Genomic DNA, 15,983 nt, shown 5'->3' with positions numbered 1-15,983 from the left:
CCACCTCCTCCACAAAGCCCGCCAGGCCATATAGCCTCCCAAAGGAGCTGGGCGATGTTTGTCTCATCCATCACCAGGCAGCTATAGCAGAGACCACGGTAAATCAGGGGTGCCCCCCTCAGTAGCCCACACAGGCCACTGCCGCTCCCAGGCCGCAACAAGGGCTCATGGAGACAGTGGAGCCCTGAGGACGGTGACAACTGGGGGCCACAGGCTCTGCTGGGGCACGTGGCCATGTGCAAGCCCGGTGGCGTCATCCTGGCTCAAGGCTTGTTGGAATATTAATTGTGTGAATCCAGTGATGGCGTCCACCTCACGGGGTTCAGGAGACATGTCAGTGGAAAGAAGGGGAAGCGGACATTTAAGTTGTATCTCCAGAGATAACATGTGTGGGTATCACAGTGTCGCTGTGTATACTCACGTGTGTCAGTAGCAAGTGGCTGTGTGCATCTATTGTCACCTGTGCATGTGACTGTGTAATGTTCTGTGTGTACAGATATTTATGAGTGTCGATGAGTGGACTGTGACGTCACGCAGGTGTGTGGCCTGTGTGCGAGTGTGTAAGTGTGTATGACTCGGGGACTGTGTACAGATGGGCATATGTCAGGCTGAGCATCCAGGTGCACTATTATGGGCACGTCACGTGCTAGATGGGTCATGAGCAGTGTGTCAAACGCAGCTGTGGGTTCAGGGGAACAGGGGCTCACAGGTGGGTAGGGAGAAAGCCCAACCCGAGGAACCTGGGCAAGATCATAAATATAAGAAGGTGGGAGGAAGTCCTGAGCAGAGTGGGGTACAAGTCCCTCCTGTGGCCAGGAGTTCCCTCCAGGGCCACCTCGGCTCCCCGGCTGCTGGCAGAGCTTCCCCGGCTAGTCTGCAAGGGTGGCACTGGGAGTGAGTGACCGGCTCCCCACCGACCTTCTGATCTTAGAGAATTCTCTCGAGTAGGTAAGGATGGCACTCCTGGGAGGAAGACTGCGCTGGAGGGGGTGGGTACTCTGAGACAAGCAGTCACCTAATGATGAACCATCTTTTGCAGCCTTTTTCTCAGTCTCCATTTCCCCTCAGTATAAGGAGTGGCTTTTTAGCCAGTCTTGAGCTAGATGACCTGGCTCCCAGGCCGGCATTTGCCAAACTGTGCTCCATGTTCAAGACATATTTCTAGGAGTCACACACACACACACACACACACACACACACACACACACACACACACACACACACACACACACACACACACACACACACACACACACACACAGAGTTCTGTGTTCAGGTAGTTTGGGTAAATCCTACTGAAGCAGAACCAAAAGGGGTTTCTTTATTACAGGACTTATCAGAACCTTTAATAAGCTAATAGACATAAGACAGGGGTATAGTGTGTAGCATTTTTTCAAATTGTTGGCATACATAACCCTTTTGCACAAACAGCTTTTAACAGCTCAAGGGGTCCCAGCATTTGGTTGGACAGTGTGTTGGGAAATGCTGCCCCAGACCCCCTGCTTCAAGGGTCAGCTCAATCCCCACATTTTCCAGGTCTCCCAGATACCACATTACCCTCCCCTTCCCCTCCTCTGAACTGCTCCATCTCAGCAGTAGAACATGATAACATTATTATTATTAATGCCCCATTATTATTATTCTGGGGGTCTGTCAGGATTCCAGCTTGTTTTCTAGACCTTCAAAGGCATCGCCCAGGTCTCACCCTCAGCCCTTATTTCATACCGGACATACCAGAGCTCCGCGTAGACTGTGTGCACTTCATTTTTGACAAAGGCCAATCAGCCACCAGCAATGCTGATTAGCGGGCAACACTGATATGTTGACAATCAGGAGTGACAAGGGCCCAGCTGCCCCCCAGGACATTAGCCTCCTCCCACGGACCCTCTGCAGTACTCTGCTCCTCAACCCGCCCTACGCCTGGCAGTCCCTGTGCCCTGCAGCCCCTCTGCCTGAAACACCCTGCCCCCGCCTCTCCTCCTGGTCAGCCCCACGCATCTTTTAAGACTCAGCTCAGCCTGAGCTTCTCCTGAGAGAGCACACAGCATGTACCTTGAACCATACTTTCTTGATCGCTCAAGTGTCTGTTTCCCATGGGACGACACCCCTAGGGCAGTTAAAGTGCTTAGGACAGCGCCTGGCACAGAGCAAGTGCTATGTGAGCATTTGCTGATGCTCATGTTGTTGTTATTTCCTCACGCCTCCAGTGCCTGGCGGGGCACCTGGTCGAATGCCGACACAAGGTACACATCTGTGTGGTCAGCTGAACGAATCCGAGATCAAATCTGAGCCTCATTATGACCCTGTTGCAGCGGTTACTAGGAATGTCCCAATTTTACAGATGAGAACACTGAGGCCTAGAGAAGTTTTTCCCCTACGCTTTGTTCCCCTTACCAAATCCAAAGTGCCTCCTAGGAGCAGTCAGGGGATCATGTACGTGGCAACTACCTAGCAGGTAGCCACGTATAACAGTAAGCGTAGCCCCGTGCTCTGTGCCAGGTGTCATGGTGGGTGCTTTCTATCCACCATCTCATTTGACTCTCACTCAGCCTGGCAGGTAAGAATAGTACCCAATTCTGCAGGGAGAAGAACCAGTGCCTGAGAGGGTTGCCCGCTTCAGAGGAGTTCACAAACCCCCAGCTCCTCCCAGGCAGCATCCCGCTCTGTGTGGCCATCCCAAGGGGTGGCACGTTGACCCATGGGAGCACTCAGGCAGTCCAGCAAGGCAGAGGGGTGGGAGGAGGCAGGGGATTACAGGGGAAATGGCTGGGGCTGAGGGATAGCAGGGAAGAAGGGGACTAGCGGGGGTGGGATGACAATGAAATGAGAGGGCCCGATGCTCCAGAAAAGAAAAAGAAAAATCAGACAAGGTAATAGCCACAGGACTCTGAGCATTCACCTCTTGGATCAGATCTGGGCCTGTGTGGGAGAGGGGCAAGGGGGCAGGCAGACCTGATAGCTTCCCCAGTCAGCAAGCTGCAGATCACTCCCTCCGTGGGGGGCAGCTCCAGTTCTGTCTTCTCCAGGAGGCCCTCCTGACTTACCAGCCCTCAGTGACTTCCCATCCCGGGCACCAATCCTGGCCAGCTGCTCCAGGCTGGGCCACGCTTTCCAGCCAGCATGACCATCGGCCTGGCCCTCAGCGTAGCCCAGTCTGCATTCTCCACCCCACTCCAGGGGTGCTCGGGGGTCTCCCCAGCTAGGCTGTGGGCCAGACGCTATCTGTGCCTCGGTTGTTCACAGCCCAAAGTAGATTCTCAGTAACTGCTTAGCCAGTGAAGCTGAAACATGCCAGTTCTTGTCTGTTCCCTTTGCACTCCCTTTGGACCCCTTAGACTGTTCCAGGTCCAAGCAAACAGGGATGTGTGTTCAGAGGGGATGGGGTGGAGTGAGGAGCTGAGAATGACCATCTTTTGGTAAGCACTTCCCAGAGGTTCGTGTGCTTGTACCTTAAATGCATCATAACTCTCTTCCACCCTCACCTCCCCGTGACACTAGTATTAATAGCAATTATCTCCATTTTTTTCTGATGAAGAGACCGAGGCTCAGAGAGGTCCAGAGTCACCCAAAGTAGGTGGCAAGACCAGGCCTGAACCCTCCCTGAGGCCAAAACCTGTGCTTTCCTTGCTACCACTTAATCTCCCCCACCGTCCTGGAGGGGTCCCAGCAAGCACAGCTTGGCCCTGCCTGGGAACAGGCCTCAAGGTCAAGGGGGCCCTGAGTTTCTGTTGGGGGTAATGAAAAAGTTTTGGAAGTAGAGAGTGGTAATGGTGGCACAACATGACGGATGTACTCAATGTCATTGACGTGTACACTAGAAAATGGTTAAAATGGCAAATTTTATGTTATGTATATTTTATCACTGTAAAAAAAAAAAAAAAAAAAAAAGAGTCCTTACAGTACCATGGACAGCCCTCTGCTGAGTGCCCCCCACAGGAAGGCCCTCCTCCCACGCCAGTTCATGGGGTTGTCTCGCCTGCTGCCCTCTCCTCTCAGACCGTGGCTTCCAGTCCTGGCCTTGGCTCTGCAGACTAGGAATATATGTGAATCGGCCACCATGTTGAAATGCCACCCTTCTCCCTCTGCCCAGTTAAACCCCATGCTGTCTTCAGCCTTGCCCAGTCCTGTCCCCCACAAAATGCCCCTTGACCATCCTGCTGGAGTTACTGGAGCTTGGGCCACCTCCAGCTGGCCTAGAGTCAAGACCTGAGAAGAGCGCTGGCCCTCGGGGCCAAGCGGCCCCGGTCGCAGTCCTGACCAGGCCCCTTGGGAGCTGGCTTAGCTACTCCAGCCTCTGGACAGGCTTGGGTTCCCACTTCTGCAAAGAGAAAGCCTTGGATTACCCAGGAGCGCCCCTCACACTCTTCCCCAGGAGGGCCCAAATGTCAGAGGGGTGTGAAACGACCCCAGCCCCCCAGTCGTAGGGGTACGGACTGGCCTGGAGTGTGTGAATGAAATATGTCATTAAAGCCCTATGTTTTCACTCAAAAGTCCATGCAAAATTTGTAACTGGTGGCATAAGAGTTCCTTGCTTAGTTTAATATAAAAATCTCCTTTTTTCCAAATTTAGTAAGAAAACTGAAAACCACGATGTGTTTATTCTGTGGCGTGGCAAGGCCCTTTTTTTGACCCAAGTCAAGGGTTCTGCCCTTTGTCTGTTGCACACCTGTCCAGTCTCCCATCTAGTCTGGTAGGCAAGCCAGGCCAGGCCCACCCACCCAGGCAAACACAAGGCAGGCACCGGCACAGACTTAGTAAGTACCCAAGAGATGGGTGCTTCCTGCTGAGAAATGAGGCTCAGTGATGAAACAGTGCGTCTCTAATTTCCTCCTCCTACACTCTAACCTTCTCACTCCTTCTTTCCTCCACCTCTCTCCTACGGGAAGCTTGGGCTGGTGGGGACCCTTCAGGATGGGCTGGCGATGGGCTGGGCAAACACTGTCCCACGTTCATGTCTGGGTTCCTCCTCGGCCTACGTCATCACACTCCCAGCTCACCTGCTCAGGTGGGGGCTGATGGCTGTTGCTCTCTTTACGCCCACGTGGCCTCTCTTCCCCTCACGCCTCCTGCAGCCCCATTCCTCCCAGTGTGGAGAAGGCTGCATTCCTCAGGTGCCAGAGGGCCCAAGCTCCCTCTCGGGGCCTCTTACTACCTCCCTTCCCCTCCCTCTCCAACTCCGGCTGTGGCTCTGTGGCCACGCTGCTTCCTGGCACCACTGCCTGGGAGCCTCAGTTTCTCCTCGCCCAAAAGCAGTCAGGCAGGAGCCGCCTCCAAGGCCCAGGTTCCCTGTGGACCAGCTGACTGAACTCCTCTTCACGCCTGACTCCCTCCTATGCCCCGAGGGACATGAGTCCACCAAAGGTGAAGCCAAGGTTGGGCCTACTCACCCTGGTGTCCGAGAGGGGCTCCGGCCACCACCAACTGAACCAGGGCCAAAGCCCCGTGCGGCTACCTCTTCTGGCTCCCTCCCTCAGTACCAAGTGAGGCACACATACCGCTGGGCCAGGGGTGACCAGCAGTTCAGGGAGCCTCGAAGGAGGGAACCGGCCCATGGACCCAGGTCTTTCCATCACCGCCTCACCATCCCCAGAATTGGACCCCTCAGCGCTGGTCGGCAGGGCCGTGTTGGCTGAGCAGTAGGCCTGCCCAGGCCAGCTGCCCTTCCAGGGAGTGCCAGGGAGACTGAGGGCCCCGCGGGAAGGGCCACCCCTTGGCTTAGGGAAGCCCGGTGCCCCCAGCCCTGGGCGGCTGGACGCATTCACCCATGAGCACCCTCAGAGTAAGTGTTCTAGGAGGCGGCACGATGGTGCTGGGGGCAGGCAGCACGGTGGGGCCCCTGAGCAATGGGGAGGGGGCGGCCTGGAAGCCCTGGCAGATGCGGGGAGGAGCACTGGGGCCGTGCAAACAGGCTGTGGGGGGAGGGGGAGCCTTGAGCGGGCCTCCACCCCCTTCTCTCCCACTCACAGCCCCACAGAAGGAGCAGCAGCTGTTCCAAAGCTTCCTGCCCTTCCTTGAGACAGGTGTTGGCTGAATCCTCACTTCCTCCCAGCCTCAGAGAGCTCCTCCACCCCCCCTCCACCCGCAGGCCGGTGCTGAGTCAGCAGCCGCCACTTCCTCTCCTCCACCCCACTGCATCCCCAGGAGGAGCAGCTGAGCCCTTCCACGTGGGAGACTTCCTGGAGGGCCGACTCCCCTGCTGCCCTGAAGTGGCACACCTCAGGGGGAGGTTTAAAGGAAAGGACGGCAAGAGGGAGCAATGATGCCCCAGGGAAGTTCTTGCTCGGAGGCCAAACCAGAGTGGCAGCAGCAGGAAGCAGGAGGGACCCCAGGCTCAGGACTCCCATGGGGAGCGCTCACCGCGTGGCAGAGCCACCAGGAGTCACTGCTGCCCCCCCCCCGCCCCCATCCCTCCGAGGGCGCCGGTGGAAGAGCAGGTGCCTATGTACTGAGCACCAAAGTGTATGGCTGCTGCCCAGTGAAAAGGCCAAAAGACAATGGAAATGTAAGTTATTCTCATCAAGAGGAAATCACAGTTTTCTAGAGCAGGAAGGGGCAATGAGGGGCAATTATCTCCTTTGGCAGATAGGAGGTACAGACCCAGAGCAGAGGGGTTATTGGCAGAGCAGCCTCAAAGCAGGGCTGCGCCCACCGTCCTGCACAGCCTGTTTGAGAGCTACCTCCTGAATAATGGGCCATTATTGTTACTGTTGTCTCTGGCTGGCTTCTTACTTCTTTTCATGTGTATTACTTCACGTACTTCACGTGACAAGTCCTGTAAGGCAGAAACAATGGACCCATCGTCCCCATTTGACCGATGGGGGAACTGAGACCCCATGAAGGAAGCTGACTTGCTTAAGATCACAGTGGAGGTTTGTAGCAGAACAAAGACCAGAACCCAGATCTCAGAAGGATTTATCCAAATCTTCCTTCCCCACACCCACCTTCCTGCCCTTCCTTCCCCCTCTTTGGGCCCATTGATGGAAGGGGCTGATGGTGAGCAGAGAGGCCTGGAAGCTGTCAGATTCCACTAACCCCCTACCCTCCAGTGGCCAAACAGCAGCCCGCGGGAGGTCACAGGTAGACCAGAAGGAGTGGCCCGTGACCCACAGCCGTTGGGTGCCTCATAAACCACCAAGCCCGAATGCAGGGCCACGATTCAAGTGGAATGTGGTGAAGCCATTCAAAGTGACGCTGGTGAAAACAGCTTAGCAAAACATGAAAAGGCTTTCGATATGTTAAATTTGAAAAACTGGAGAACGCAGAAGTGTCTATCACTGTTTACAGCGCTACAAAAAAGACATATATGAGCATGAACAAAAATGTGGAAGGCCTTTCATTAAAGTGATCACAGAGGGGTGGACTCCTAAGAGATTTTTTTCCTTTTGGTCTATTTTCTAAACTTTCCAAAATGTGATTCTACTACTTGATGATGTAACATAGAATCTGCGAAGGCATCACAATGACCTAAGGAAACTTGGGAAACGTGCTCATGACTTGGGAGCCAAAGTCCTCAAAGGGCGACACCTGGTTATTTAGGTGGCGATCAGAGCAGAGTGTCCCCCAGTTAAGCCGGCCAGGCCTCCTCCGAGCCAGTCTGCAGGCTGAAGGACTCACCATGGGGTTCCAGCCTCTGCTCATTTCCTACCCAGGGGTCTCTCTGGTCCACTATGCACCTTCCCTGGCTCTCAGCCTCCCCTTCCAGGAGGAGAGCTCGAGGTTGGGGACTTGACCTGCCTCACAGCATGGCTGTCCGCAAGCTGGACAGAGGCCTCTCCCAATGCGGACAAACTGATGCCCCCAGACATGGAGGAAAAGCAGGGATTCCTTTCCAATGCTTGTCTTGGTTTCAAGAGGGCTCCTAACAGTGTACAGGCCATGGAGGCAGTGCAGGGAACCACAGCCGGCCAGCTAGTCACCTGGCATCCACTTCTGGCTCAGCCATTTCCTAGCTGGGGGCGGGCAGGGATGGACTTTCCCCACCATTGGCCTCAGTTGCCTCCTCTGGCCCCCAATTACCTCCTCCCAGGCTGTGTTGGGGAGGAAATAATATAACAGAAGAGAAAGAGCTTTGAGTTAGGAAAAAGCCACTCTCTGCAGACAGGACGAATGCTGAAGTCGGAGCCCGGGCCCCCCCTCTCACGCCCCGCCCTCGTCCCCAGCTGCCAAACCCCTGCCCCATCCTTCTCCCCGACTCTGCTATCCTCCTCACGTGGGGAGGGCCGACCTTTTCTGCAAACCTGTGGAGGCAGTGATCCTGCCACCAGCCGGCCTTGGGGTTCTCTCTTCTCAAGAAGGGTGAAGTTTGATAAAAGTTGTTCAAACTGAGATATGGGGGCACAGCTCCCTGAGGGGGTCAGTGTAGGCAGAGAGGTTGCTGAAAGTGTGACCTGCATAACTAAAGATGCATCTGTATAGCCAAGTAAGGCACGGAGGGAGAGTTTTTTGAGGGTGTGTCATGTAAATATGATACATTTTTATCATCAAAATTAATTTTCTACTCCATCCGGGTACTAGAAGTCTCAAATCCCAGGACATTGTCGTGGTCCCCTTCCCTCTGCCACTTTCTACACCTCAAATTCTATTTATCCACACGCTGAACTAACCTATCCCCCAAATTGACTGTTCCTCCCATCTTCCCTGTTTGTCTTCAGGGTCTTACATTTTCCCAGGCACCCCCAGACCTCCCGCCCCTGAGCTCCTCCCCGTTGACTCAGTTCTGCTCACCTCCTCCTATGGGAAGGCCCCTCTTGCAAGCCCTCCTCCCCCGGAGCCCTGGTTTGGGCTTCCAACAGCCCTGGATGGCCACCACGGCCTCCTCCCCGGCTCAGCCCCCTGGGCTCACCCACTGTCATCAGTTGCCAGAATAAGAAGTTGTTGAAGCACCACTCTCCCCAGACAGCCCCCAGGGGCTAAAGGAGCAAGTCCAAACTCTGCCGGAGCTTCCAAAGGTCTTCAGAAACTGACTTCAAAATATCTTCCGGCCTTTTCTCCCTTATTCTCCCCACCTCAGGCTGCTTATCCCCTGGAGTTGTGCTCTCAGGAGAACCATTCAAAGACAGGACAATGGTCCCAGTGCCTCCCGAAGATGTGCAAGGCAACAGGTCTGCACACATACCCCGAGACACACCCAGACACACACACACACACACCCACACACACACACACACACCCACACACACACACACACACCCACACACACACACACACACCCACACACACACACACACACCCACACACACACACACACACACACACACACACACCCCTCCTCATAAGCACTCTCTGTTCTTGGCAAATCAGCAGAGCCACTTGTCCTTGGCCAAAGTCTCACTCCATTCGGTCCCCACCTGGAGCTCTCACTTCTCTTCCTCCTGTATACATACCAACCTTTGAGGCACATCTCAACCCCACTTCCTCAGCAAGTCATCCCTGACTTTATTTGATCCCTTGGCCAGTAAATTCCTACAGGTGTGGGGGATGGGGGAAGCCACCTAGCATGCCCGAGGCACATGCTCTGGGCCGGGTGCCTTTGAAAAGTCTGCACACCACACACCCTATCAGGTAGGTATACTGATAGTCATTGTTTAGATGATGCTCAGAGCAGTGGCCTAAGTTCGCCCTTCCCAGTCAAGACTGGAGTAGGACTCAACCACTGGACTGCTCCAAGCTCTTCCCACCTCAAGTCAGGATGCTCTTGCCATCCGTTTGGGTGCTGTGGCACAGAACATCTCAGCGTCTGGTTCCCTAAGCATTCATCTTCCAGCCTCAGCATAAGCCTCAGGAGGGCAGGCACCCAGGTCCTACACTGCTTCACTTGGCCCCAAGTAGGAATTCAATGAACACTCATTAACTAATGAACAAACAAGTGAGTCAGTGAATGAATGAATGACTGAATACATGAAAATACAGGCATTGCAAGTGGTTCGGCTGTGGGGTTCTGAACGTTTGCTTTTAGTTTTCAAATCATCCAGAAAATCTGAACCTCTCTAAGGTAAGTTTCCCCTCTGATTCTCTTAGAAATATATTGGTTCATCTGTGGCCAAACCATACCATACTAATAAAAACGAATTCACTTTCATATTATGTCAAGCCAGGAATTTTTAAAGAGCTATTTAGAGTCAAAGAGAAACCAAGGCACAAGTGTCTTGCACATTTGAGCAACCGTGGTCAGCTAGCACTGAGACATCCAAAGTCACTCCCTGAGTCGGAGTCAAGGGCCTGTGTCTCCTGGCCAGGAAAAGGGTTTCACATTGCACTTGGATCCAGCACAGAGCTGTTGCTTCCCTAGCCCAGAAAAGCATTAAGGTTTCCAATGGACACAGCAGGCTGCTTATTTAAAGATGGGAAGGACATAGTGGGTAGGGCAGGAAGTGAGCAAACTACGAAAGGAAGAGAGGTGAGAGGTGGGCCAGTCCCTGTTATCAGCGTATTAGGGCATGGAGACTCTTGGTGGTCTTTTCCCCTAACTTTGAGTGATTAATAGTATTTGCTGATTTATGAGAACTATTATTCAAGTCAGCTCCTCAATTAGGTGGACCTTATCTGATGCTAGTTTCAGGAAAGAAGTTCTCTTATTCAAAAGGAAAAGCCATAAACAAGAACTATGTCCCATCTTGTTACAAAGTTCAGTGTAGGATCTGTGGAGCAGAAGGCTTTTCCAAAATCTTTTAGAGTTAAACTTTATTAAAACAGGTACACATCTGTTGGCTGAGAGAGTAGATATAAAGTACAATGGCTTTGTAATGACTGGATCATCCAGTCAGAGGAAAAGGCTCCTTCAGATAAATGTTTATTCTGACAATCTGGATGCAAACATAGTATGCATTTGATAAATTGCTAAAACATGACTTCCCATTAACCCACTAACTTTCTTTGATATTACTAGGTTACTAAACCATCCTCAAAACATATTGACCAATAATTCCAACATACATAACATTCACTTAAAGAAATAAAATCTTAGAGTTGCTTAATAGCAATCTAATGAACTACTGCTCTCTAGGACAGAAATGACGGCAATCACCTGAGTTGGGGTAGTTTTCCTTATTGTTGAGGTTGGCTGGAAGATGGTTTATTTTGCTTTCTCAAACTAGGAACAAAATTAAACACTTCATGAAAACCAAAATAAAATGAGAAGGAGAGGGAGAAACAAAATCCTTGAAGACCTGCATATCCCTTCTTAGAAAAACTACAGCACGAGCCTCTGCTGGGAACTTGCATGTGTGTCCATGTGTCACAGTAAATCAGCTCAGCTTTCCCTTCTGGGCTGGAGAGAGCATGAGAACAAAGGGCCAGAGCAGAAAGGGCAGCCATGGGGGGAGAGGAGAGCCGCACCAAGCCACAAAGAAGAAGGCTAGGAAGCGCTGTGGTCAGGCAGGGGTGCGCCTGCCCGGGAAAGGGACGCTGGCAGGGGGCAGAGGCAGGCCAGGAGACAGCCCACAGGAGCGAGGAGGAAGCACGTTGGCCCAAGGAAGAGCGGCTCCGGAACGATGACCCTTTGAAGGAACCATGAATTTCTTTAATCAACCAATTTCCGCGGTGACTAAAGCTCCTCATTTGTCAAGGCTTGTTCTGGGCTGAAATTGAAGAGGTGTAATTGACAAATGCTTGAATTTGGGTTCCACTCTGGGGAAAAAATACCTCTCCACTGGCTCCTCAAATATAATTATGGGAAAAAGACATATTTTAAGGGCTCTTCTTCCAATTCAATTTGGGGTAAGGTCATGATTTCCTTCCTGATCCCTCCAACACACTCTGACAATGGCAGAGATCTGGCTTTCTTTCTCAAGAGGGGCACTACGGCCACAGATGAGGCAGCTGTCAGGAAACTAGGCTGTAATCAGCTTTAAATGGCTCACAGCCTGCAGAGGGCACAGACCCTCTTATTCCTACAGTAACAGGTCAGGCTGCTGGCCCTGGGATGAATGTGGGAGTGGTCTGAGTTGGTTTCTGTTTCAAACATCTTCCTCATGCAGGATCTCAATGCAAAACGTACATCACAGGTCCCAACAATTTAAATATGCACACAGAAGAGGGTACTTTAAAATTCCAGATCATGGCTTCAACTGCATGTAACATGTCACCCCCAACATGACTTATAAGGACAGTAAATCAATAAAACAGTAAAAAGAAAAGTTAAAACACAACTGAAAATGGGTTTTTCAGGCGAGTCTGAAATGCTACAAGATTGCTAGTTAAGAACAGTATCCCTTTTCTCAACCTAAGTGTTACAGCCCCATCTTTTCACCAGCATCATAAACTGAGTGCCCATGTAACTTGGAAACTGAGATGAAATGTGGAGGCTATTGGGTGGGTACACAGGTAGCCAAAGATAGGAGTTCCTTCTATGCAGTAGAGCTATTTTGGTGTGACAGGACAACTGACCCACCCCCTGCATTGCCCCAGACATCTACCGTAGAAAGATATGGACTAGATGAGATTAAAGTCACCATATCTGTACCACAAAACAAAACAAAACAAAAGTTAAAAAAAAAAAAAAACCAGAAGGCATTCACTCAAATCTTACAATGGGAGGTGGGAGTGGTGGGTGGGTGGGTGAGGGTGGGGATAGAAAAGCAAGGGGGAAAATCTACAGCAGGATACAACAATAAATGGGAAAACAGCAAGAGAAAAAGCACACTAGGTTAATATAGGAAACTAGTTCTTTATTGAGAGATTGTATATTAGTATTAGTGGATTCTGTGTGTAACAATGTCGTCATGCACACGATACAAAAAAAAAAAAAGGCTGGGCCCACCATGCTTCGGAAGGGCAACAGAACAAAAGCAGCGTACAACGAGCAGATGGCCCGGCTACACGAGCACAGTGCGTTTCAGCAGGGTAACATCTCTACCCGAGCGCTGTACATTGTCAACTGGGGGATGGAAAAAAATACAGATCATGCTTTAGTTTTAGTACAAGAAAAGGTGAAAAAGATACACAACCGAAAGGATATTTGATACAGAAAAAATTACCCACAAAATAAGAACAGGAAGTAATTCAGCACAGCAGAACACGCTATCCCTGTTTAATGGAAAACCATTTTGCTGGGGATCCTTTTTCTTTTCTTTTCTTTTTTCTCTTCTCTTTCTTTTCAGATTGCCAAATGGCAATCTGGGGAGGCCACTTGGGACTTTATTTTGGAAGGGCCCTTGAAGTAGGGGCCTTATTCTTTATTGCTGCTGTTTTGTTTCAGTTTTCAAGCAGGTCTGGCCAGCGAGGCAGCAGAAGGGAGCCGGCTGTTAAAGGGGCAGCTCTGAGGGCCAGGGCGGATGTCCAAAGATGCTCTTGACATTGTACAATTAAACAATTAAGACACCATGGCTATGGCTCCCCATTAAGTCAAGGACCTTGCTACACCAAATTTTCAGAGTAGCAGCAACTGTCATTTCATCAAAATTTTTCATATCTATATTTATTATTTTTTGCCTCTGACTAAATGTAATCTCTTCACTTATGCCTGGGTGCTACCAGGAAGCTAGCTGATGGCCACCCAGATAAGTGGGATATGGGGTGCTACAGCCTCCAAGCCAAGGCAAAAGGAATCCACTTAACAGGGATTTACAGTGCAATGTACTCGGCTAAACAAGATGAGATACAAAAATGGTTATTTCTCTACATCTATTCTGAAATGGCCTACATCCTATACTACTACAATGGAAACTAAACGGAACAGATTCAAGCTGCCAAGCTATCTAATAGTTTTACAAGAAGATTGTGGTTTAGGACCTTGTTGAGTTAAGCATTAGTATCCTCTATCGGAAGGTCATGAATTCTTATCACATTGTGCTAAATTTTACTCACAGCCCAATTAACCCTCAGCCCTTGAATTTCCTATGGGCGTGTTTGCCATGAAAGTAAACTTTGACTGGCAGAATTTGTTTTCTTGGGTGTTTTTTTTTTGGGGGGGGGGCATGTATTAAAAATAAAATTTAAAGGCAGCTGAGCAATTTGAATTTCAAAACATGGAGTCAGCATCCTGCAATGGTATTTAGAGATTGGTGGTATTAATGAGGATGATAATGATTTAATCAGGATAATTATACTTTCAGGCTCCACATCCTTCTTAATCATTTTTGAATTTCTGCCTAGTGTAATGTTCCACACCCGTTTTAAGAGGAAATGCCAAGTAATAAGATATAATTGTGTATTGGGGGAGGGGTTGGCATTTCAAGGGAGATCTCACCCAGCCCCCCCACTCCTATTCTTCACACACCCACTCCACCACCGCCCCCCACTGCTAGGCTGGCCTGAGATAGGGGATACTGCCGCTTAAATAGCAATGCCTTCCTCAGATGGAGACAGGAGATGGTTAAGAGGGGTGTCACAATACAGCTAAATGCGGAGGCAGAAGGGTCACAGCGCACACAGCAGCGAGTTGACCATTCACTGAGCTACACAATGAAGAAAAAAAAAGATTTGATAAATGCAGAATGTCATCATTCTATCATCACACGAAAAAACTGTGGTTCAAACAGGCCTAAGGGGGCCAACCTTGCCTTTTAGGTTCTGGGGACAGGCTGGGTCTGGGGACAGCTGGGCTGAAAGAAGGAGGGCTGGGCTTTCATTCTCCTGCCCAGTCGGGCCCCTGGGGCGCACTAAAGCGCCGGCTTGCGACGCCACCCCCCACTCTGACTTGGTGGAGCAGCCGGGGCCGCAAAGGGAAGACATCATTCTGAGCTTGAGGGAGGGGGAGTGGGGGAGGGCCTCAGCCAGCAGGGATTTAAGCAGACGTGGAGTGGGAGAGGATAGCAGAAACATTTCCAAGAAGAGAAATGTGAGTCCAGAGGCAGAGTACAAAAAGAAAAAATAATAATAATGAATCTAAATGCATCTCGGATTTGCTTTGGGAGGTGGGAGTTTCTGATTAAAAGAAAATGGAAGAAATGTGAAGAGGAGAAGAGGGGAAAATCAAGCTATTGTTGTAGCAGAATGTAAGGGAAAGGGGATGTGGGGCAGGGGACCGTGCAAACACACCCCATATATCACAGTTAAAAACAAAGCCGGCGCCGGCCTGCTGCTTTGTCAACGCCTGCCCGGGGCAAAGGCCTGGCTTGGGGGCAGCGTCCCACCTCACCTCATCCTCACACACAGCGCAACAGCCAAGGGCCGGCACCCCGCTTCGGCCCGGCCCAGGGGTGCACAGCAGTGCACGTCTGACTCTCCGAGGCGCGCACACACTTGCACACACTCGCATACACACACACACACACACACACACACACAAGCATCTTGAACCCATAAATGCAACTGTCATACAAAGACCATGGGGTGGGAGGGGTAGCACAAGGGCGATACACAAAAAGGGTTAAAGGGGAGGAAGAGATGGGACGGGAAATCGTGCAAGTGCCCACGAGAATGCGGGGGCTGGGGCATGGCATAGGGCAGATGGGAGATGCAGATGCCAGGTCCCAGCTAACCAGCCATCGGTATCAACGACCAAATGATGGAGAAACACAAACAAAAATGACACGAAACACACACACACCTCAAAAAAAAAAAATCACAGGAAGCCAAGTACGCTTACACACACAAACACACGCGCGCGCGCACACACGCAGTCCTGTATCTCTCTCCGTCCTTCGATCACACAGGGCTAGGTATTGGGGGAAGGGGCTATGATTTGGGGGAACCGCGTCCGCCGCAAAGAATAAATAGTGGGGCTGGGGAGGGAGGGAGGGATGGACTCAAATCGCCAAATCCTAACTTCACTGCAAAAGCTCCCACGAGGGCAGCCACCTCCACACTGGGGGTCCCCCCAAAAAGGAGAGGGGAGAAGCCACCGCTCGCCCCGCGTCCTCGCGGGTGTGCCCTGAGCCCTCCGCCGCCCTCGGCGCCCGCCCCCACCCCGGTGCCCGCGGCGATCCACGCTCCGAAGCGGACCCCGAAAGGAAAAAGCGATACCTCTGTTTCGCACAGAGCCAAACACTGGAAGCACGAAATAGCCGACGTGGACCAGGACCATCCTGGCTCCTCGCGCGGCG

The 15,983-nt window shown here is 51.4% G+C and overlaps 1 protein-coding gene across 2 annotated transcripts in view; it reads right to left on the bottom strand.

Moving 5' to 3' along the window:
- Window positions 1-15,977, bottom strand: part of ARK2C (arkadia (RNF111) C-terminal like ring finger ubiquitin ligase 2C) — a 102,700-nt gene extending 86,723 nt beyond the window's left edge. The window contains exon 1 of one of the 2 annotated variants that reach the window (XM_024734715.1): window positions 15,904-15,977. In XM_024734715.1, the coding sequence (XP_024590483.1) occupies window positions 15,904-15,964 (61 nt within the window). In that variant the 5' untranslated portion in view covers window positions 15,965-15,977. The remainder of the gene's footprint in view (window positions 1-15,903) is intronic. The other variant, XM_024734714.1, reaches the window with a different exon arrangement.
- Window positions 15,978-15,983: the final 6 nt, after the last annotated feature.

This window comes from Neophocaena asiaeorientalis, unplaced genomic scaffold (assembly GCF_003031525.2).
Source record: "Neophocaena asiaeorientalis asiaeorientalis breed wild unplaced genomic scaffold, Neophocaena_asiaeorientalis_V1.1 scaffold322, whole genome shotgun sequence".
In the NCBI taxonomy this organism is placed as follows: domain Eukaryota; kingdom Metazoa; phylum Chordata; class Mammalia; order Artiodactyla; family Phocoenidae; genus Neophocaena; species Neophocaena asiaeorientalis.
Note: the sequence above shows the minus strand (reverse complement) of the source record. Positions and strands in the feature narration are given on the sequence as shown.